The sequence below is a fragment of the Chinchilla lanigera genome, unplaced genomic scaffold (genome assembly GCF_000276665.1).
Source record: "Chinchilla lanigera isolate Chin_1 unplaced genomic scaffold, ChiLan1.0 scaffold00006, whole genome shotgun sequence".
In the NCBI taxonomy this organism is placed as follows: Eukaryota; Metazoa; Chordata; class Mammalia; order Rodentia; family Chinchillidae; genus Chinchilla; species Chinchilla lanigera.
Window position 1 is genome coordinate 37,516,102 of NW_004955407.1, and position 24,471 is coordinate 37,540,572.

General features: G+C 48.3%; 1 protein-coding gene across 1 annotated transcript in view; it reads right to left on the minus strand.

The window, feature by feature from the left end:
* Positions 1–24,471, minus strand: part of Erg (v-ets avian erythroblastosis virus E26 oncogene homolog) — a 241,204-nt gene that overhangs the window by 143,631 nt on the left and 73,102 nt on the right. Inside the window, exon 3 of the mRNA XM_013504784.1 lies at positions 20,157–20,244. Within this exon, the coding sequence (XP_013360238.1) occupies positions 20,157–20,195 (39 nt within the window). The 5' untranslated portion in view covers positions 20,196–20,244. The remainder of the gene's footprint in view (positions 1–20,156; positions 20,245–24,471) is intronic.

Here is a 24,471-nt window from a genome sequence, read left to right on the forward strand (position 1 = left end):
CGACTTTACATTTCCTTTCCCAGGGTATCTTATTCTCACGAACACAGAAGCCCTAAAGACGGGCCAGCCAGTATGATGAAAATGATTAAACAAGATGCACAGCCTAGGCAGGATCTAAGTAGACGTGGGCAAAACATCACTAGCTGAAATTTCTCTTGCTAACCGCAGCCTTCTCCTCTTCCATCTTCCTTTCACTCTTTCTGAGGCCAGCCGGAGCCTTCATCCGGAGCCCTTTTCCCTGCCTAGCTCCTCTGCTCCCAGACCCTTCCCAGTTTCACTGGCCTCCCCGAGGTCAGCACCTGTGCTCTTATCAGAATCCTGACACTCCTCCCACTCACTAACCGGAAGGCAGGTCACCCCGACTCCACCCCTATGCCACACAGCTGAGCACCGCTGGGGAAAATTCACGCAACTATCCTGGCTGGATCCACTGCACATCTCGTAACGTTCTGACGCACTGGGAGTTTACTTCCACTCCTTGCCTGTTTCAGTCCGTCTCTAATGCACTTCCTGTGCAATTCCCTCCACAGTTATTGGAAGCCTTCCAGTCGCCTATGCCTCACCCCAAATCTCCCTTTCCTGTATTCATAGAGACCAACTCTGCGTTTTACCTTGTGAAGAAGAAAGAAGCCATAAAATATAAGCTCTTTCAATATGGGCTTCTTACACCGAGCGTGAGAAGGGAAGGCTTGCCTGGGAAGGTGATAAAAATCTGAAGACGGTGAGCTTCACCTGCATCCTCTCCCTTTCTCTTGACTAGAGGGAAAAGCTCTCTTGCTCCAGATTCTTAAGCAGTGCAGAATTGGTAACCACTCCTTTCCAAATTCTACCTCTCCACTGGTGCCCTTAAGGCAGATTCTACCACGGTTCTGTGGCCCCCTGTCCCATCCACTGGGGGGCAGCCAACTAGACACGCTTGACCTCTCCATAGAGCTGAAATCTCCCCCTTTATGTAGCTTTTCCCACTAGCGTGTGCTCTCTCCTGGTCGCTTTCAAGCATCTTTCCCTCTCGCATCTTCCATCCCCGTTTCTACAGTGGCTATTTTCCCTGTGCGGGAGAAATGTCCTCTAGCCTAAAACAAATAATGCAGTGTGTCTCCTGGCTCCACTCCAGCTAACATTCAACATGTCACCTTCCCTTGTTTTAACAAAAGCTGAGGGAGCCAGGACAGTGCCCCTACTCTTAGGCATCGGGACACACATCGTCTAGCCCTGGTCTTCCCACCACGGTCCTCAGAAGAACTGTCACCTTGCCATTTTGCCCACTTTCTCATTAATTACTTGAAAGACACCTTTGACTGAGCTTCTCTGAGAGAGCTTTCAGGGTGAACACACGCAGGCCTAATGGGTGGTGACACTGTCCCCTGGCCAGGGGCCTCCCAACCCCTCCAGCTCCACACTGTCTCAGGAGTTGCGATCCACCTGTGCTAATACTGCTACTCACGTCTTCCAAGTCAAAGCCCAGGACCCAAATCTCCAACCTCATTGCTTCTCTTTTCGATCCAAAGCCACCCTTCTCTTCCCCATGAGCTTCCTTATCCTAGAAATGGCACCTCCACCTTCCAGGCCTCCAAAGTCTAGCCTTGCCTTGCCTTACCCTCCTTGCCCTAAGCTGCTAGACACAGTCAGTGCGCTAGGCATCTCTTCTATACACAGAACCTCATCTCTCCCCATCTCCGTAGCCCACATCCTGTCTATCACCTGCACAGCCTTTCTTCTACCCCAGACTCCCCTCAAACCCCGTCGGAGTTCAGATTTCTTTTCCGACCACGTCTACCCATGTTAAAACATTTTACACTAGGCCTGAACTGCCTCTACTCACACAGACGTGCTCCTCTGAGAGGCGCTCGATTCCATTCTGTCCTCAGTCCGCCCAGCACAGAGCCATGCGCTTCCTGCCCAGGTGTGTGCTCATGTGGCATCCTGGGTACCTATGGCACAATCACAGAACTGTGACGTGAGCTCACAGCCTGAGGGTGTGCATTTTCATCTCATGACCTGCACTTCCCGCGGGCTCTGCTCTGGCCACCAAAGTATTTCTTCCCCTAACCAGGTCTCCGTGAAAAGAAACACAGTGAGGAGAGCTGGAGCTGCCACCAAGACACACCTGGTCCAGCCCCAGTCCCACAGAGAATATGAGTCAGAGGGAACCGCTCCTGGGCTCTGCTCCCCAGACCCCCCAACACACCTTCTAGGGAGACTCAGGGGGCAGTGCACGGTGCCAAGCAGATGCCTGGCAGGATGCAACAATCCTGGCTCACTTCTTGTTTGAGGGTGAGTATGTGAACTGACAGTCATTAGGAATGATATTCCTCTTGTAGACCTCAGTGGGGATTCTGCTTGTCTATAGGCCATCTGCAAGTCTGCAGAATTATTTGTTGTCCTTTCCTTCAAGTTGGAGTAGGAGCTTAGGCTACAGGAGGAGGGTGAGTCGAGGGGTGCCTTGTGGAGAGCCTCCCAATGCCGGTGGCCCAGGCTCCCCTGGATAACCTCTGCATCGGCTCACCCTGAAGGGCTACATGGAGGGCCGTGGGCTTTGTGGCATCTTCCTAACCTCGAATGTCCTCACTAAGTATTAAAATCCAGGTTTCCCATGTGCGCACTGCGGGCTTATTCCTGCCAAAATATTTGGAACTGAGTTAGAGAGGAAAGAGGGTATATTCTATCTTGCTCAACAAGATCCATGCGGCGCCAGCCAGTGCAGGGTTGATCATGCAGAATAGTCACAAACCCCACCGTCAGCTCATCAAGACAGAGATAGCATGACCTGCTCTCCACACGTCAGGAGGAAGTGCCCCCAGAAGACCACCAGGGCATCTGGAAGAGATTCTCCGGCTGGCAGAGCAAAGGAAAGGAGAGCAGCGATCTTCTAACCATTAGAGGGCAGCTAGGTCACAGCAATGTCTGCCACGGTGCCGGAACCCCAGGCATGCTTTGCTGGCTGGTAAATGCTTTTGTTTTGCTACTTACTTTGTAGAAATTAATTCCCCTTCCATAGGCAAAAATAACTGGGCAGTTATAACCACATATATCTACAGAAGAAAGAACAAGCAATGACCTTATCTCACTGAAATGGCTTGCTGCACCCAACAGGTGAACCGCATTCCAACAGTCAAAACTCTGCGATCACAGCCATAACTGTGAGACTGCACCACCGTTAATCAGAGACAGCTTTTAATATTTAAGGTGCAATATGCCAAGGTCATTACATAATCCTTGTACTCATCAAATGATTAGATAAAATGCATAGACAATACACAGGAAAATATCTAAGTTCCCTAAAATAACAAAATCATAATTTTTGTACATCACAACTACTTTAGTGGTATGATGATATTTTTCTCATCTCTCTTTCCCCCAAAAAACCTCCAGCTTTTCACTCTCTCGCCATCACTGGTGTAGACTGTTGGAAAAGGTTTGTGATTACTTTTTTCGTGTATACATAACAGGGCTGTGTCATGGGAGATGCATACAGTAGAACAGAGGTTTGCTTGTGTGCATTATTTGTTTTCTGTGGGGAAAGAAGTACAAAGGAAAGAAAATACCAGCAACAATACAGGAGTGCATGGCTCCATTGACACATGATGCTCCAGCCTGGCTTCCTCCTGACAAGGCCTAAGTGGATTGGGTCTGTGGCTCCCCCCGGCAAGTGTAGACCCCACCCAGTGAGGGTGAGAGGTAGAAGCAAAGCAGGAGGCGCAAGCAGTGATGCAGTGGGAGGGGGGCTGTGCTGGCTTCAGGGTGACACTAACGGGGCCTGCCAGCTGTGGGGCAGGACTACGTTCACTCCTAGGGGTGTTATCCCATGGGGCACACAGCAGGTCCTGCCTCCTAGCAACTCTGGGAGGGAGGAGGGATTAGGAAGTTGCCTACCTCGGCCTCCACCCTGCCATCTGCCACGGGCAGTCACCATGCTCCCTTGTGCTGTCACTTGACCCTAAGGTCACCTCCCAGGGCCAAGGTCAGGTCGTGGAGGGTGCTTTGAACACGTGCAGGTCTAACAAGAGGATCTAGAAACCCAGAACCTGGTTCCAGGGCCCCAGAGCAGAAGGTCATCAGTCCTGAGGGAGGTGGCAGCCAGCTCTGGACAGTGGGACACTCAGAACTAGGAGGGGCAAGTCGGAGGTGGCAAAGGTTGGCAAAGGTTTGTATTTACATTTTTGGTGCACACGTAACAGGGCAGTGTCATGAGGAATGCATATTGTAGAACAGAGGCTTATTTGTGTGCATACATTTGTTTTCTGTGGGGAAAAAGTATAAAGAAAAGCAACAACACAGAAGTGTGTGGCTCAGCTCAGGCTGAGCAGGGCCGGGAAGGGGACCCCAGAGGTCCCACAGGATGTGTTCAAACAGAGTTTGTGAAATATCTGCAGTATGCACTGCCTCTACCTTATATACGGAAAGACTAGCCCAAGGGGATGGTTCGAGGAATAGGGACCCTGGAGAAGTTTAGGTCATGAGGGTGTAGCCCTCTTGAACTGGATTAGTGCCCTCAGATAGGGGCCCCAAAGAGCACTCTCAGTCTCTTTCCCATGTGAGGTTACCCAAGAAGGTGGCTTACACAACCCAGAAGGACAGCCCCTCCTGGAACCCAGCCATCCAGCCTCTCGCTTGGATTCCAGCCTGTGGATGTGTGAAAAATACACTTCTGTGGTTTATCAGCTGCCTGCTCTAAGGCACTGGGTCAGAGCAGCCAGCACGGACACAGGCAGAGACAGCCGGAGAACTGAGGGGAAAAGATTATAGACACAACCACCCAGAGCTGAGGTCCTTGCCATGGACTTAGGTTCCTATGAGGTTCTTGATACATGAAATACAAGGCAGTTAAGTCCGTGAAGACAGCAGCTGTGGGGAAAATAAAACCAGACCCTGCTACCTTAGGGATTCAGAAGATAACGACAGCATTTTCATGTCAGCCAGATCACAATGATTATTCACTCACGTTAACAGAACGAGGAACACTGCTATTCAATCACATTCATTCAGCGAAGAGCACTGGGATAATCATTTATTTATTTTTTTAAAAAGCTCATTGCTATCACAGGTGGTACACCTAAAAATCCAAATCAATTAGAGAGAAGCGCTGTAAGTTGAAAAGACTATTAATAAAATTTTAAAAGCAAGTAGTTTGGGTTTTTTCCCAGCGGACAGTGAAGGTGAGGACAGGAGCCAAGCAGCCCGCCCTTTCACACTGAGGTTTCTCAGCCTGAACCATGGCAGAATTCGGGGAAGCAAGAAACTTAAAGTAGATTGGGACACTGGAGTTTAAGAATTGACGAGATGTCTCAAAATCTGAGAGTAAAATTGTGTATTAGCAGCAGCAAGCAATAGGCAAAAGCTATGGGACATTCCTGAAGTGTCATTTGAAAACAGAGGAGAATAGGTCCTCTGGGCAGGTGGGAAGGGATACTGTGGTAGGAATGTAAATAGATTTTTACGTATACCTTCTTCAGTCCAGCTCATTCAATAAACTGACGACACATAGGCGTCCTGGTGCTCTAGTAAGTAAGATTAGTACTATTTGTAAAACTCCTATTGGTAACAGATTTTTAAGTTTCATTCTTCAGAAACAGTAAATCATATTCCCTTCTACCAAGGTCATTAGGCATTTTATTTTTCCAAAGGCATTGAAAAGCTGCTAGTCCAAAGCCAAAGCTGATAAAGCATGTGCCTCAAACAATACATAGTCCTCCCCTCTCTCTAAAGCCTCAAATAGTAAATAGTAAATAGTAAAGTGAAGAAATACAAGAAAGAGAGGTGCTTAACCTGTCACCACATCATCTACCAGTAGAGAACGTGGCTTGAAGTGACACAAAGTAAGGAGAGAGAGAGAGGGAAGCAGACATACTCACCACACATGGAGGTGTGCAAACAATGAGGGCAGTACACCGTTTCAACAAGTAACGCAGCAACACGAAGGCCTGTTTCAGAGAAATGAAGTCACGGTGGAAATAGTTGCAAGCAGATGAACCATCAACACAGAGAAAGCTTAGAAATATAGGGTGCCTTTCATTAAGATGAACCGAAGCACTGAAAATTGGCTGCATCTTTAGAACAAGAGAGAATACACTGGGGAGAGAGGTGGAGATTCAGTGCACCATCGGTGTGCGGGGCCTGGAAGCCACAGAACCTAGTATGGAAAGACCAGGAGCAGGAGGAAGCCCACGTGAGCATCCTCTCCCAATTATTTTCTGGTCCCCAAATTCCAAAATCTGGCAGAAGCAGGAGACTGGAGCAGGAAGTGGATGAGAAAGCGTGGAGTAGAGCTGCCTCCTTGTGGCTCTCACTGGACGGGGACCCTTCTTCTCCCCAGCGTGACGCACAGGTGGAAACAGAGCCCTCTCCTCGGATCCAGTTCATTTCAAGCACTAAATGTCACAGTAGCCTAACACAAGGCTAAGGGCGCACTGGCGGCCAACTATTGGAACCAGACACTTGGAGGCAGAGGTTGATATAGTGACTAGCACGATTTAGATGCTTAGACTTGAGACCTAACCACCCAAGGACAGGCCTAGCAAAATCACAATGGTATTTTAATGCCAACTTGAAATGTAGCAGATAACATAATAAATAGGGTCAAACATTGTGTGTCCGGGGCTATGAACCCAAGACATGGCCAAACAATAAGATTAAAGAGGACTTTTAAAATGATTGTCTACATGCTTGTAAAATTCCATTTCCCATCGTGGTGGCGTGAGCTGAGGGTGACACTGCCCAACAGCAAGTGGCCCAGTCCAAGCCCTGAGTTCAGAAGTGAGCTCTTATTGTGCAAAGCACGTAGGCATCATGAACAAAGGCGTGACTTCTGAGAGGAAGGTCATCTGCCAAAAGTGCTGTAAATTTGATTAAGAAAAGTAACATGAATGTAGGGGCTGGGGATTTAGCTCAGCGGCAAAGCGCCTGCCCGGCAAGCGCAAGGTTGTGAGTTCAGTTCCTGGTACCGGAGAAAAACCAAAAAAAAAAAAAAAAAAAGAAAAGTAACATGGCCAGCACCGCCAGAGGACTCAGCTCCCCTCCAAGGAAGCCTCAGCGGCGTCCTCCACACAGCCTCCAGCTGCTCATCCCACAGTCAAGCGATGACCCGGCACACCAGCAACTGGAGCCTGGTCCTTTCTGCAGACAGCGGACCCTCCAGGGCCATCTCGGCTCTGGAGCTCCGGGCAGACTGCTCAAGCGGTCCAAGCTCAGTCTGAGGCTCTCCCTGCCCCACCATGCTTTGCTGTCACTTTATCATCCACTCCCTGGAATCCCCCCTGCCCTCTCCTGCATTCTTAATTCCATCTCAACATCTACTGCCCAGGGAACTCAATCTTCCCCATGCTCCTAGAGATAATCTGAGTGAGAAGTGGCTTTCCACACCCCCACATGAAGATCTGATGTCTGGAAGATAAAACTTCCTATCACGCCAATGACCTGATGATGTCACTTGGCCACTTCAAAGGAAATGAGCCAGCACCCCGAATTTTGATCTGCAGTGAGTGAACTGATAGTTGTCACGTCGCGGTCACCATGGTGACACGGCATCACTAGGGTCATATGCCACATGCTACTTTCAGATTTTCAGGACAATTTAAATACTGTAATTAATGCAAAAATAATCATGGATACTAATGCCCTTTAGTTGATCTATGTCATGTCTTACTATCAATCAAAAGGTTTCCTAAAGCATATTCTGTTACTAGTATGAAACATATTAAAAGAAAAAACGTCGTGTTTTCCTTATTCAGAGCTACATATCTTTGGAAGGTCAGCCTTAGGTAACATGAGGGCTCGGGGGTTTTATGTTTAATTTCACATTTGAGAAATCAAGTTCTTTTATTAGACTAAGGAACAACATATTGTTTAAATTACTTATAGATAAAAATATCTTCTTTCTTTGGGTCTCTCTCTCCTGGTGCCTTTATTCACTGCTAATAAAAGCATCTCAGTTTTGAAAACCTAAAAATCCAAAGAGCATCTCAGCTTTGAAAAATTTAAAATCCAAAAAGATTCAAATTCTGAAGCTTTCTGAGCACAGATATCAGGCCACAGGTGGAAAATTCCCCCTCTAATTCAGCTGAGGAGGTCACTGTCACGGTGCAGGTACACTAAAGCTGCCCCACAACGTTACTTCCAGGATATCTGTATAAGGTGTATATATGAAAGAAGATGGATCTCCTGTTTCTACTTGGGCCTCGCCCCCCAGGAAACTCATTTTGGATACACAGATATTCCGTGTGCAATGAAATCGGCAAATTTTACGTCTTCCTTTATTTCATGCAACAATGAAAAGTAAGGTTTTGAGCTGGAGGCTTTTTCACACTGCACACGTCATAAAAATTTGACTTGCTTTTGACTGTTTCTTTGGGTATCCACTTCTGATAAGTGACAGAATATAAAAATATTTTAATCTTGGCTTTAAAACAAAATATGTAAAAATCACATGGTTAAGTTACATATTCCATTGGCCTCAAACTCAGCTCCACAACACCATGATCATAAAATGTTATGAGATTAATTTGAAAGTCCATACAAATTGTTTATTTTTGGACACTGAGAATAGCAGTATTATCAGTATATAGTAGAGCGAGCGCTCAATGCAAATCAACAGTATTTTCCAGAAAGCCTACAAAGAGTCACTAAAAAATTAATAGCCATGCTTCAGTTAAACATGTTTACCTTTTAAAGTACAGTCTCAGAAATAACATGTCCCCTCAATTAAGCAAAACACAACCAGAATTTTCATTTAACCCTGGAATTTGATCTTTAAAATTAAAAAAAAAAAAAAAAAACTTTCTCTGCTATTTACAGTTCCTGCTTTGGTAAATCTCAACATCTGGATTCCAGAATCCAAGCAGCAAAATTCATAGAGAAACACGTGCAGTTTTATGCCTGTAAACCCATTACTTTTCAGGGTAAAAGCACGTTGGTACTTTTTTTTTTGTGGTACCCAGGATTGAACCCAGGGCCTTCACACTGGGCTACGTTTCTAGCCCTTTTAATTTTTTTTTTTTTTTATTTTGATACAGGTCCCTGACAAGTCACTAGGTTGCCAAAGCTGGGCTTGAACAGTTGATGTGCCTGCCTCAGCCTCCCAGAGTGCTGGGACTATAGACCTGCGTCACTGGACCTAGTGATCCACTGAAATCTCAGAGTTATTTTCCAAATGTATTCAAAGTAAGACAAAACATTTCTCACAGCCAGTACACACACATACTGACACACACCTGAAAGTAAAACACAAACTGTCCCCAAGTAATACTTATACTTCCTATCTGTGAGACGGCCTGACCACTTCCTTTCTATCTAGTCCCCTTCCACTTCCCCACTGGACAACTGCGTCCTAACAGCCAGTTTGAAAAACAGGCGTAGGAGCCTTGAGGTGAGAGGGCTGGTCCTCCGACCCAGTCCAAGAGCAGTCAAATCTCAGTATCCCCCAACCCCTAGAGTTCCCTACCATGAGGCCCAGGTGACTCCAGCATACATGAAGGTCTGAGAAGCCAGCTGGGATCTAGAATCAAACTACACAACACATAGCTGTCACTCCCAACTGAATTTAAATCAGAAACATTCCTCCAAACCATCTCTGTTCAACGCAGTCCTGTCGCTGCGCTAAGTCCCAGAGGTAACACCTTTACTGGCAACACAGAAGGGGCAGTGAAAATTCACTTTCCCTTTCATGGACGCTCCTCGGGGGTTACTGTCGCCAGCATGAGGGTCCTACCAGGGCGTGCTGCGCCCTCAAGGGGTGCTGAGCGGGTCTGAGAGCCACAGAAGTATTTCTGCTGCTTACTCCTGGGATGCAATACACAGCATTCCAATTTTTTTTTTTTTAAAGAATTCCGTGGTGCAAAAAGTTAAGAGACGCTTTCAAGCCCTGAACAGAGGTGGAGGAAATTTAAGGACACATTACTAAAGACAATAAGCAAAGGGGCCACGTACTATGTGATGATAACTGCAGTCACCGGCCATGTGATGACATCTGGAACAGTGACGGTGGCCGCTCTCCCACTGCAACTTTGGGAGGTGGAAAATTCCCAGGATCTGGTGATGTGACAGCTCTCCTAATGTCATCATGCTGCAGGTTACTCCCACGTTAGTGGTCATTTGGGTGTCCACAAACCCGCTCCGCGGGCAGTTACGTGAAAATACAGCACATCCAAGAACAAGGGGTGATTGGGAGACATGGTGAATGTTTAAATAAAAAACTATTACAGTGAAATTGCCATAAATTCCCTCAAGAGCTTCCCCTCATTTCAAATACACAGATCCCACATCCTTGCCCCTTTCTGCAGCAGCTCTGGAGTCCTCCTCTGTGTCTTTGCCAGGTGGGACTAAAAATACAGTGAATGCTGCTGCCCAGTGCCACCCAACGGAAAAACGGGCTCCTAAAAGCACAGCGCGGTGTCCTCAACCACCTGATTCACCAGACCTGGCACCGCGTGACTTCCAGCTGTTCCTCCAAGGTCAGGATGACCACGAAAGGGAAGTGTATTGGCTTGACTTAGGACACTGAGGCAGTTACAACATAACAACTAAAGACAAAGATTTCTTCTAGAACTGCTTCCGAGATTGGCAAGAACAGCTGGGTAAATGTGTTCAAAACAAGGGCAGGGTAATTTAAGGGTGATTCCTGGCAGTTTATCCTTTCCTATAATAATTTTTTAAAACTTGTAAGCATCCATTGTATTTTTTCATTTATGCCTCATGTAAAGTGTGTAATAGCTGAGGATGATTATAAACGATGGTTGCCTTTTTAGGTATTCACTATACTTACTTTTAACCTTTATTTTAGCATGTAGTTCTGTATTGATTTTTAAACTTTCTGTAGAACAGAACTCCGCGTTATACCGGCAGCAGCCTCACACGTTTTGAGTTTGCCGCACCTCAGTCTACCACGTGTCTTGAATGGAACCAGCAGCCACGTCAAGGGACTGAGTGCCGCCACCTACAGTAAGCACACTCGATGACATCCACACAGCAAAATCGCCCAGTAGCAAACTCAGAATACAGCTCCATCACCAGCCAGCACGCAGCCGGACACGACTTTCTGGAAAAGACAACGCTATGCGACGGTACGAAGACAAGTGGTGTCACGGCTCAGGACGGACAGGTAGAGATGGGGAATTTTTAGAGCACAGGAACTGTTCTGCTTGGTCCTCAGCCCGGATCCACGCCGCTACGCATTGTCCAAAGCCACAGAAGGCACAGCACCAAGAGGGAGGGCTAAGGCACACCGCAGACCTCGGGGATAATCAATAATGTGCCGGTGTGGCTCCAAAACCTACCGCAGAGACTCTGGCGGGGAATACAGACAGTGACCGAGGACGTAGGGGTGTGGAGATGGGGGCGTGTGGGAACTACACTTCAGCTCAACTTGGCTGTGAACCTAAAACTCCTCCAGAAATAGAACATACGTATAAATATGAAGGTTAAGTCAGACGGCCCTTGAAAACATGTTCGCTCCACTATAAATTGGCTGCACAATTAAACCATACCTGGAGTAGAGGAAAGAAAATGAAGTAGATCAATGCTGAAACACTGGATTCTGTCTCAGCATACAGTAAAGTCCATAGGTCATTGTTTCTTCATTGTGACCAGTGCATACTGAATTCATTCAACCCATATGTGTTAAATATCTACTAGGCACAAGACATAATGTGAGATCTTAAAAAGTTATATGATCTTTTTAAGGGAGTCATAGTTTAACAAGCAGATAAAAAAAAAAAAAGGCTGCAGATCATCCGTGCATGGTAAATGTTCCTTCTAACCCAAACCAGCAAGGGAAGAAACGGTAAGAACCAGAGGAGGGTGGGGGAAAAGGGGCCACAAGAAGTAGGGGAAGGAGTCAGTGCTCAGTGGGTAGCACACAGCGAGGGACCCAGGGTGGGCTGCAGCCAGGCAGGAATACCAGCTCCAGCTCTATCATTTTTGATGGGCCTGAGCCCCCTTCCGTGTGCCCAGGCTAATTGCCAAGTACGCTGATGATAAGACCTGCAGGTAGGATGATAGCAAAACCTGCTTCAGAGTTACGCTGGTGCATTCCGCACGGAACCCAGAACTGCAGATGAAAACAACCTGCACTGGACGCTCTTAGCTCTGCTTATCTCCTATGCATGACTTTTCTGGCTGTTTTTAAGATAAAATATATTTCCCTTTACTTCCGCTATGTAAGGTACAGACAAAACTGGGAAATGCACACAAGTTAAAACAAAAACAAAAACAAGTAAGTGCTCTTTGTGTTAAAAGCTAAGGGAAAAATACCAAGAGAAGTGTTAATAGGCATGAGAGAATAAAAAATATCTGACTCACAGGGAGACTGAAAAGGAATGTTGCAAAAGTTAAAGGACAGAAGAAACATCAGAAATAATTCACACAACAAATACACTATAGAGGATTAATTCTTCAAAATGGAATTATACACATTACAGAGAAAAACATCACTAACCCTTCCAAGCCCTGGAAAGAGCTGTTTGCATAAGATGTCTGCTCGTGTTTGTTTAAACCACTTCAACGTGGCTTTCATTCCTTGCAAATCACCCTAATGTCTCCACTCTAATACCTTCCCTTAACTCCAGACCGGCTTCCACCCAGAACATCACAGCTTGGCTATCAATGGGCTCCTCCGACTTCAGAGTGGCTACATCCAGCACTTGGTACCCTGTCTCCTAGAGATGTTCCTAGGACAGTAGGTGGCATCCCCGTCTATCCCATTATAAAATCTCCAGTGCTCCTACATTTCATATCCAAGCCATCAGCAAATGCTGTCCCTTCTGTCTTCAAAGAGTAGCCCTATCCTGACACTCCCCCTGTGTTCCCTGTCACCATTCCAACCCCCACCAGTCGTATCTAACTGCCCTTCCCTGTGTCAGCTCTGGCCCCTCCAACCAGTTCTCCAACCAGTTCTCCACACTGCAGGTGAACTGGTTCTTTGACAGCTCCAACCAATGTAAATTACACTTCAATAAAGCTGCTCAAAACAACTTCAAGATGTAAGGGAGAAGGGGAAAGTGGGGATTTAAAAAAAATTAAGATGTAATCATTATGTGCTTCAAACATGTACTAATAAAAACAAAATAGAAAAAATGCAAACAATAATAATAATAATAATAACTCAGTCAGATCACAGCACCCATCCCACTGAAAACCTTCCCATGATTCTCCTTCCAATAAAAGAGTTTTTGTCCTTCCTTAGTAGAACTCTGCCGTGTGGCCCCACCTTTACCTGTCCAGTCCCACATGCTGCACTCTTACCCTCGCCAACACCAGCCCCAAGCCTCTGCAGAGTCCCTTGAACACGCCAGAGGTGCCTGACCAAAGGTCTCCGCACACCTTGCTTATTCACTCTGCAACGCTCATCGCTGGGGTGATCACAGGGCTCCTGCTCCCACTGCCTTCCAGGCCCTGTCTGATGCCACCCTTCCCGCATAGCATGGCAGCTCCCACCTCCTCCACTCTCCTGCTCGCCCTGCTTTGTCCCAGAGAGCACCACGCTGCACACAGGATGTGCAATCGTATATCCCGCCGGGTGCATTCTGTCCCGCCCACTGGCATCCAAGCTCCTGCAAGCAGGGACCTCGCTTGTGCAATTTGTGCAATGACTGCACTGACCTGAGTTCAAAAAGATCGCAAAAGAGATGCTGAACTTGCTATGAGTGGAAGAACAGTATGAGGAGATGATCCTGCGATGACTTGCGTTAACGTCTGGAGAACTCCATGTGCCACCCATCAAATCAGCAAAGGATAAAAACCACGGGCACAAAGGGGTGGTAAGAGAATGGACCGAAAGGTGATCAAGACGGTCATGGGTTTTTGAGCCTGGAAGGCAGTGGAGAACCCACGTGTAAGACACTCACCCCTCACCAGAAGAGCAGGTGAGGTGGTGGGTGTCCTCGTGGGAAAGGTAGAGGGCCGTCCTAAGCTCCTGCGACCCTGAGGTGGACTCGGACTCCTGCTTCTCCCTCATCAGTGGTCCCAGGTGAAAGTAGCACAGCAAGAAAGAGGATCTCCAAACCCTGAGAGCTCGAAGACAGCAGGGCCAACCACACAGATGTCTCAGAAACACTCAGCATCCTGGGACCAACCTTCTGTAAAACTCCCTCGAATTCCTGGCAAGTAAATTTCCCATACGGTAAAAGGAAGGGGTGGCTTTTTCCCTTCTGGGCTCTATGATCCCCAGTCACAGAGCTGGAGACACTCACATTTGAAGCTCAAGTCACATAATGTTCTCCAAACCCTTAGACAGGAGAGGAGGTGACCCAGGAAGGGTAGCTGTGCAGATGACTGAGGCCTCCCGGGATAAATATTGTTCAATGGATTATCAAAGGCTATGTTAATTGTTGATAATGATTAATGACCTAAGCAAGGTTCACAGAAACACTTCAAGTGCTCATTCAAATGCAGCTCCCTGGGTCCCCACCCTAAACCAGAGGGAAAAGAAGCTTTGGGGGACCATCCAGGAACCTGCTTTTGCTTTACAACTTCTTGGGGCACATATGGAAAGCTGCTTCTGGAGGACACTGCCCTGGAGGTCCCTGGCAAACCATGCACAACTTGCAGCCTGGATTGTCCCCCTCGTCCTGGCCTGTGCTTCCTGGTTAGGGTGCTGGCCTCAGGGACCGTCAGTGTCAAGGAACCTAGGGAGGAATCAAGGCACAGACAGGGGCCTGGGAGAGCTTCCATGCAACCAGAGCACACACCCTGCACACAGCCCCCAGGGCAGCAGAGCCTGAGCTCAGCCTTGAGCATGGAGTGGCCCAGCCTGGAGACTCAAGCAGTGCGGGAGCCACTCAGAAGAGACAGCAGGGGAGCCAGGACCCGCTGCCGCCCGCCAAACCGCTCTGCAGACACAGCAGCTGGACACTGTGAAGACTCCACTTTGGGTCACATCCAGAACCTCAGTATTCATTTCGTACCGGAGATTGGACCCAGGGTCTTCACCCTGAGCTACATCCCCAACCCTTTTCTCATTTTTTTTTTTTAATTTTGAGACAGATTCTTGCTAAATCTCTGAGTTGCCCACTTGGAGAGTTGACTTCCAATGTGCAATCCTCCTGCTTCAGCCTCCCACGGTACTGGGATTACAGGCATGCACCACCACATGCAGCTAAACACTTTGTTATTTTTAAAGCAGTATTATTTTTCTTCTTAATGACAAAAGTAATGCACATTTGTTGAAATCACAGCAACATCACTCTTGCATATTTAAGGGAGTGACATCACACTACAGAAAAATCAACAACAACAGCAACAAAACAAAAACAACAAAAAAGGAAGTGCAGCTATACCAGCACAAAGCTACCATGCTCATGGAGCTGTGCACACGGGCATGAAACTGCCCACATCTTGCTTAATGAAAAAGGCAGCGTATCAAAGCATTGACTCATCTCCACGGCACACAGATTTTGGGGAGAAAACACCACGTTTGAATATATTCTGAAAAGGCTAAACCTTCCACCTTCCTGCAGAGCAAAGTCACTATAAATCTTATTTGCAAGCATGTGAGAAACGCTTTACAACTCAATGCGTCATTTGTCAGCCCGGAGGGAGCCGCGAGCCAGTGGTCTCCACGCTCACTGCGGCGATGGATAAATCACACCAGCGAGACGTCGCCTAATCCCTTCCACGTGACGCGGCTGGGCACTCTCGCATCTGCTTCGCGTTACTGAGAAGAGTCCCGCTGGTCTCCTGGGCTCTGGGGCTCTCTCTCTCTCGGGCTGCCAGGGGACCTCACTCACCATGCTGCTGCTTCTAAAGTCGCTTTAAACTCTGCCTTGTATAAAACACACATTGAGTTTATGATCTGCATCTTTCACCGGCAAGAATACTTTGCGTTGCCAGCGCTTCTCTGCCTTTTAGCTAACATGGTTAGTGTCGCTTCCAGAGTGGCAACCACGGTGGAGGAGCTGCCCTCGTGTTCCTTCCCTCCTTCTACTGCCATTGAGGGGCTGCACTAACATGTGCCACCTTCTATCAATAACACATCATCAATCACCTTAACCATATGCCGGAGGCATCGTACGGTGGAGGTTATATGTCATGGACTGTAGGAAGTGCTCACCGTGTGCCTGGAACTACTCGGAAGGCTTTAACCAAAGCATCCTCATGTGTCTACAAGGTGGGTGCACCACCTCATCCCCATTTTACAGCAGAGGAAACTGAGGCAGGTGATAAGACATGGACCCAAGCTTCACATCCCAACCATGTGGTCCCCACCCACTTGTAGAATGAGCAAAAATATGAACACCAAAGAAAACAGGAACTCACAGAGGAATGAGAATCATAACTAGAAAGAACTTTTGGATAAGCCGATTTTGTGTTCCATTTGCACGAGTGGAAGCCACTAGAAACTTGGACAGAGACAGGGCAGGCGGTGTCTGCAGAGACAAGAGCCTCAGGCCTGGCAGCCCATGTGGCCTGGACCATGCTCAATGGGGTGTCACACGGTCACCTCAGTGGAGAACCGGAGCCAGCCGCGTCCCAGGAGGCCCCTTCCTGGCGTCTTTGCCTCCGGGCAGGTGCCGTGACCCGGAAGGGGCTGGGGACTCACGCGAGCAGGTCAGAGTGCAGACGCAAGACCACCCCCAACACCTGACCACAGCTCCCACTGGTCACTGAGCTGGGCCAGCCTGGCCCCGGCTTCCCCGATGCTGGGGCTTCCCTGCAGGGCTAAGTGGCTGACACTCGGGCAGGACCAACATCCCAGTGCGCTGCATCTGGAGCCACCCCCTTCACTGCCCCTCCCTCTTCCTTTAGTACCGGAAGTTTTACTGTGGCCCAACCTGGGTGATTCAAAGACAAAAATGCAAACATTTGTGCATTCACTGCTGTGCCACAGAGCGCAGGGCCCTAAGACCTGCCCCGCTACCGGTTCCTTCCACGAGCTGCCCCCCGACACACAAGGGAATTCCTGCCCAGAACTATATTCTAATTGGGCTCATTTTCCTCTGTACCACGTGTGTATGCTTCAACAAACAATGTGTTTTGATTCTTTAAGGCTTTTTTAGATCTCTATGTGTGGAACCATACCATATACCTTCCCTTGTAACTTTCTTCACACTCAGTATTAGAGAACAGTCCATATTGATGCACAGATAGAGGCAGACACCAGCAGTTTATTTTTATCTGCTGTATAGTATTCTAGTGGGGACTAGAGCAAATGTATTTATCCATTCTCCTGTTGATGAGCATTTGGATTATTTCTTTTCTTTTTTCTTTTTTTTTTTTTTTTTTGCTTCAAGGTCCTCAAATTTATTAGGCCACACCAAACTGATACCAAAAGCCAATTTGTGGTCTACCAGCATGGAGAACCCATTGTGCCACATGAAAACAGAAAACACACTAAATAAACAAAAATCTGCTCTTTCTATTTGTAAGTGAATTGCCATAAATGTTGTACTAAGTAAATCAAAAACGTTTATATTCCATAGTAATCAGCTTGTTCCCTTACTTTTATTGTTTCCAGCCCCTTCAATATATATAAGGTAAAAGCCACTGCTTCTGGAACGAACAGATCATTGTAAATTCCACAGTGCATTTTCTTCCAATGAGAATGATCCTCTCTTCCTGGACAGCCGGGGCCACGCATATGGAGGACACACAGCCTCAGGGGCATCACTCATCACTCGCCTGCAACGTCCGGCCACTGCTTTGGAGACTCGGGGCCTTTGCAGGTGACAAAACCACCCCAGCAGCAAGGAGGTGGAGAATCCCCCACTGTCCGCGTGAGCACGTCGGGCAGAACCGCTCCTGAGCCTGGAGCACTCTCCCTCCCGGAGGTCAGCCGTGGTCCCAGGCCTGAGCCACCAATACGGGGCCACGTACAGCATCACCAGATAAACTCCCAAACTGTGCTTTTTAAGGCAACAGTGAAAGAGAGTTTGTTCTCTTAACTTTGTTGTTAAAAACACCAATGTCATACACAAAACACACAAAAAAGGCCAGGAATAATAACTCAAATTCCAACAGGCAGAATCTGGACAGGGTTATTCTAAAAGACACAAACAGCGTTAATGTAATTTCCTCTGCCTCAGGGCCAGGACCAGCGACTGCTAACAGCAACTTTATACGACCAGTTCGACTCTCCAAAACACACAAGCAGTTGGAGTTGAAATTTATTTTCAAAAAAACTCTCAGTTACCATTCCTCAAAATTATCCTTCACTTCATATTTATGTCAACCGGTACGAAGATAACAAGATAAATCAGAGCTGAAAACATAGCTCGTTTCTGAGATCAAATACAGAATATTTCCCCCTAAATCACATTTCAGACTATATTCCTCAGGTTTGTGTAAGATAGAGATTTATAAGTGAACTTTTAAAAATCTGCAGTATTTTGTTGACTTCAGTGGTTCATTCTGGTTAGGAAAATAATGCCCATAAAGTAAATGTCAGCTGCTGATCCTCATACTCTGAGCTATAGAAAATACTTCTTTACCCCCATCCCTTTGAGCGTCTATTTGTATCCTGCATCTTAAACATCAACAGACCATAAAAGGAAAAAAGATCCCTCCCCATCTTCTGTGTATATACTTACTGCATATAATCCAGGTATTTCTGGAAAAAAAAATCACAAGCGAGCTCCCACTTACTTACACTTCCACAGGCACAACTGTCACGTGCAAATAAAATAGCACATGAAAATCAAATTACTGTGTCCCCATTAGGCCTTGCTTGTATGTCCCTGGGCAAAGTTCAGACTCTCCACGACCGGAGTCACCCTGATTCCTGAAACTCCAGGGACATCCACGAAGTGCAAAGGCTGCATTTAAACTCTATCATTAATCCCATTTCCAAAGAAGTCAAATGTGTTCGAAGGTGTGTCGTAGGTGGTCTGTAACACTTTCCCCAATGTATTGCTTTAAAATGTGTGCGTGTATGTGTGAGTGTGTGTGTGTGTGTGTGTGTGTGTGTGTGAAATACGTGTGGCATTCTGGAGGACATTTTATATTTTAGCCAAAGCAGTAGATTTTTCAAAACCATAACTCTTTCAATTATAAGCCTCTTTCTATTTTCAATATGTTTTAGGCAAGAAATATCAATTAGTAGAAACAAACTAGGCAATTTAGGACGAAGGAATGTACATGGGGAGAGTGAAGAGCAGCCATACAGCTGGGTATCTCGTGACTTACATAGGGCTAAGTAGGGGCAGGGCTGGCTCAGGGGCTGGCTCACACATTTGAGGCCGTGGGTTCAGTCCTCAGCACCACAAAAGCACAGATAGGACCGGTGTGGACAGCCTTTGTGGGTAAACGAGCTCAATCTCCCATGTTTTCCACAGCCTTTGTGTCAAGTATATTTTCCTCCCTGTGATGGGAACAAATGTGTATACAAACAAGTGGGCGGGGCTCCTCCTGGGGACTTGCTCTGACCCTTGACCCACCACCTCCTCTGCCCTCCAGCCCAGGGAAGGGTGTGCAGGGAGCAGTCCAGCAAGGTGACAAACTCCTAAAGGGTCAGCATGCGGCCACAAAATAACTACTGCATGGGTGTGGTGACAAGTCTCTGTAATCCCAGCACTCTGAGAGGCTGATACAGGCAGTTGGTAAATTCAAACCCAGCCTGGGCACCTTAAGGACTTCGCAAGGTGCTGTCTACATAGTTAAAAATAAAAAAGGACCGGGAATGTAGCTCAGTGTGAAGGCCTTGGGTTCAACCCCCAGCACCACACACACACACACACACACACACACACACACACACACAAATTAAATGCTGGACATCCAGCCACTTGCCCACCTTCTGGTCTCTTCCGGGGTAACCCTGACAAGTGTGAAGAAGAAAGAATTAAGAGAAAGATGGCAGACTCAGAGGTCAGTAAACCATAAAGATCCAGACAGCAAAAGTTGTCAGCCTGTAGGACACGCGGTCCTGGTGGCAGCCACTCAAGCTGCCCTGATGGAGTGGGAGCAGCCCTGGGTGACTCAGGAACGGCCAGCAGGCTGCGCTCCACAACTGTCTTCCTGGACACGGAACGGCGTGTGTCACACGATTTGCCTGGGCCACAAAATACTCCTTGGCTTCTTTTCAACCATGTAAAACTGTGAAACTCATTTGCTCAGCTAAGAAACAGGGGGTGGCTGGGTTTGGTCACCGCCTTAGCTGACACGGGTGTAGTCATCCACAAGACGCGGCCCGGGAGGAGGCCAGCGCTGCTCCCAGCCAAGAGGGACCGTACCTTGATATGCGCTGCAGGGTCCGGGACAGTCTGACTCATGTCCTTCAGTGAGCCGGCCCATCTACCAGCCGTGCAGAGCCCGGGACGGCTAGAAGACAAAATGGAGCAACAACACAATCAATAACAGGCAGCCCCACTTCCGGGTCTCCGGCCCAGCAGGACTCCACATGACGCGTCAGTAGTAAAAGATTCGCGGTTTTGCACTAAAGATGCTCTGCCCCAAAGCATCCTTCTGGTGCCCGTGGTACACGCAGTGTCTAGAGACCTCACTTCTGCGGCACTGGAGAAATCTCTCACTTGTACCCCCTCAGAATGTGCGTCTGAGAAACACAGAGGAAACTGCCCAGTCCTTGTCCCCAGATGGTCCCCACTAGGGACAGCAGCAGTAACTCCTAGCGACCTCTAAGACAGGAGGGTAACTGTGGTTGACAGCATTTAGAATAGCGAAAAAGGGGATTTTGAGTGTTCCTAACCTAAGGAAATGATGAATGAGGCGACAGATATGCCAATTACCTTGATCTGGCCTCTACAGGTCATATACATGCATTGAAATGTCTCGCTATAGCCCATAAGTATGTACAGTTATCACATGGCCACTGGACAAATATACATGCTTTTTCGTGGTACTGGGGATTTGACCTAGGGCCTTCATGCTGAGCTATACTCTAGCTCTTTTTATTTTGTATTTTGATACAGGGTATCCAAATTATCCAAGTTGGGCTCAAACTTCCAGTTCTCCTGCTTCAGCCTCCCCAGTATTTGGGGTTAAACATGTATCATTTTTTAAAAGATGGCCCTCACCCCACGCAGTTCACATCCAGCATTTTACACGGGCAGCATCTATGACCCTTAAAATGGAGAAACAAAACTAAGAAGGGGGGGCACTTTCTATTACACTAAGAAGACCAAGACAATGTAATACAAGATTCTATCATATTTAGAAGTCCCCACCAACATAATTTCACCCAGGCCGCCCCTCTGTGCTTCTTTCCCAAGACGTTCACGACAGGCACAGCCACCAGCGCACCACGCGCTCCGGGCCAGCCCTGGGCAGTGGGCTGCAAATGCACACACTCATTTAATCCCAACCCACTGTCCAGATGGTGGGGAGCATCAGGCAGGGGACTGATCTGCCCAGGGTCACCTAGTTAACAAGTGATAGACCAGGATACAGGTCAGACCAACCTCTCTTACTCCAAGGCCCACGAGAAAGGTGAGACTCACTTAATTAACAAGTACAGGTGCATATTTTGAAGACAGATTTTGGGGGGTGTTGAGACACAGTGTTGCTATGCAGTTCAGGCTGGCCTTGAACTCACTGTGTAGCCCAGGCTGGCCTTGAACTCACGGTAATCTCCTGCCTCAGCCTCTTGAGTGCTAGAATAGCAGGCATGCACCATGCCTGGCTGAAGATACATTTTTAAACATGTCCTAAATGAATGAAACTTAAAGGTGCCCCACTAGAAGGGTTTTCCAGAAGTAAATGGTTCCTCCCACAGAACTCATAGTCAGATGGTAAAGAGTATTCTCCTCACCCCCGTGTCCCTCCCATTCAAGAACCCCATCTTCCCCACTGGGTGCTTCTCTGCCTCCTGGCCACCTGCCCAGTCTGGTCGGTGTGACCCCACCTGGAGGCCATGGGTATTCGTGCCCTCCCTCCACATTCCCTCCAGTCCCTGCTGCCCAGGGCTCCTCAGTGGCTGGCCATGGTGCTGGCCACAGCTGGACCCTCTGGTGACCTCTCCTGTCCCAGGGTCCCTCCTCCTGGGCTTCAGGCTCCCGTGAGCCTTCCCCACCCAGTCTTAGAAGCTCTGCAGGCCTCAGCCAGCAGCGGTTTGCTGGTGCTAAAAATATCTTTCCTAGTCACATTTTTAGGTGCCGTGGCTTATTTTGTGTCACTATCATTTTTTCTCCTTCTCTGTAAATCTGGCCTATGCCTCCTAACAGTAATAAATCTCAAAATAAAAATAAACAATACCCTTACAGAACCAGAGACACAAAAGGCCACCTTTCAAATCTACAGGGAGCTCATTATCCCTGGGGTGTGCCAAAGCATTCAGAGGAGTCCTAAGTATGCTTGGCTTCCGCCTGGCCCTCCTGACTCTGTCTTGGTAGAAACCTTTCCACTCTGCGCCCTCCAGGCAGGCCTGCTCCCCGCCCATCCACCAGAAGGCTCCTGGCCCGGGTCTCCCAAGATGGCGTGCCGGGCTGGCCAAGAAGATGACATACTCGCAAGCTCAGGCCATTATTACTTTTTTTCTTACCCACAGCCAAATTTCTTGGTCTTGGAAAGCATGCAGTTTTTTTCATGAGGTCTAAAGCAAATTGTTGGGGGCAAATAACAGTTACTAAAAAATGCAAAAGGAATGCAACACTGTCTGGAGCTGCACTGGGCAGCAGCTGACCATGGCCCAGGCTCCCGCGGGCTGAGGGGAAAGAGATGCTCAGACCCAGGGAGGACAAGGTGTGGCTGACGGTGTCCAGGACCGGGACCCCCCTCACAGGAATCCTCCCCTGCCCCTGACAGTGCTTCAGGGCAGCAGTGCCCAAGGTCACTCAGCCTAGGAGGAGCTTCCTGCACCTGCCCCAGTGACTCCACACTCAGGAACATACGTGTGTCTCCACGGCACCTCGGGGTGGCTCACCCCACCCAGCTCCCCCCTGCACTCCCCACCAAGGCTTCAGGTTGGTCCCCTTCCCTTAGCCCAGCTGACCCATGATTACCTTCAACCTGGAGCTTGCAGCGAAGGGACCTCAGGAGTGTCCCTGCCCCAGTGGAACTGGGGGCTTCCCCTTCCTGCTCCTTGGCCTCAGTCCCTACATCTCAGGCAGCCCAGCAATGTGGCAGAGGCTGGGGACCCGGCCGCACCAGGCCACCATGTGCCGGGCCTTGAGGGCACCCTCTTGGGTGCTCCAGGGGTCCTCTCTCAGGGGCCAGAGACCCCAGTCCACACCGGGAAGCAGAGCCATCCAGGAACTCACCAGCCCACAGAACCGTGACAAGTAAATGGTTATAATTCAAGCTACTGGGTTTTGGAGTAGTTTCTTGAGCAGGCAGATGATGGAATCCCTCCACAGGTGTTGTAGGCACATGGAAACTTTCTGTTTTAGGGTCACCCTAGGCAGAGCTCAGAGATGGCTCAAGGACTCCCCTTCTTCCTGGACCTGCCCCGCTCTCCGAAGACCTTGTGGTTCCTCCCACCAAAGAGGCCGAAGTTCTTCCCCAGCCCTTGTGCTGTTGTCTCTGCGTCCCACTGCAGCCACCAGGATGCAGCAGAGGCTGGAGGGCTGACTCCTGGCCCAAGCCCGGGGGCGAGGGGCCACAGAGCATCTCTACAGGCGGTCTTGTGACTTCCTGCTGCCATGCAACACAGACAGCAAAGGGCACGTGGGGCCAAACAGAGTGACTTTAGTCACCAGCCAAGACCGCTCTAAATCACCTCATGGACAACCAAAGCTCTTGACAGAGGGAGGTGGCCAGACCAGGACTGCCCCATGATGAGCCCCTGCAGGGCCAGCCCAGGCCCGCGGGCTACACATGCGCTTCCGGTTTAGGCTCCTGAGTTTAGGGGAGTTCATTACATCACATTTCTGTGACAACAATTACTGATCTGTCTGGACGCTATGTCCTGCATAACTAAGTTACCAAGATCTCCTGTAAAGCTTTTCCAGATCAGAGAAGACACGAAGCAGAATTTTAAAGGAAATTTAACTCCACCCCAACACATGCATGTATTATTCCATTCAGCTGATCTGAAAGATCAGCAAGGAATCTGCAGAGCCCTTCCTAGGAGCAAGTGAATTCTCACTTGGCAGGACGGGGCCCAGACAGCCTGCCAGGACTCTGGCTACACTGAAATGGATAAACCAACACAACATTGTGGATATCTAGGATCACCGAAACCCATAGAGGTACAACACCCACTCCGTCTGTTACCAGCCAAGATCTCAACCCAGTAAACGATGGTTTGTGTCCCTGTCTCTTCCAGGGAGGTGAAGGTTACCTTCAATGTATCAAGGATAAAATCACAGAGGATAGGGAGGCTGAGTGCAACACAGTCATGCTCCTCAAGAAATCAAGATGGGGAAATAATTTATATAGGCACAGAAGTGCCAGATGAAGAAGAATGGAGGAAGGAGACAGTTGCTTCTCACAGAGACACAAAAGTGTCACCAAGGAGCTTAGTGCACAGAGGCATGTGGCCAGGAAGGCAGGGAAACAAGAAATGATGTTCCCAGGTCCCCCACATTGCAGACGAAGAATGTCGGGTCGCCACTATCAGCAGCACCATCAACCAGAGATGCATGAAGTGTT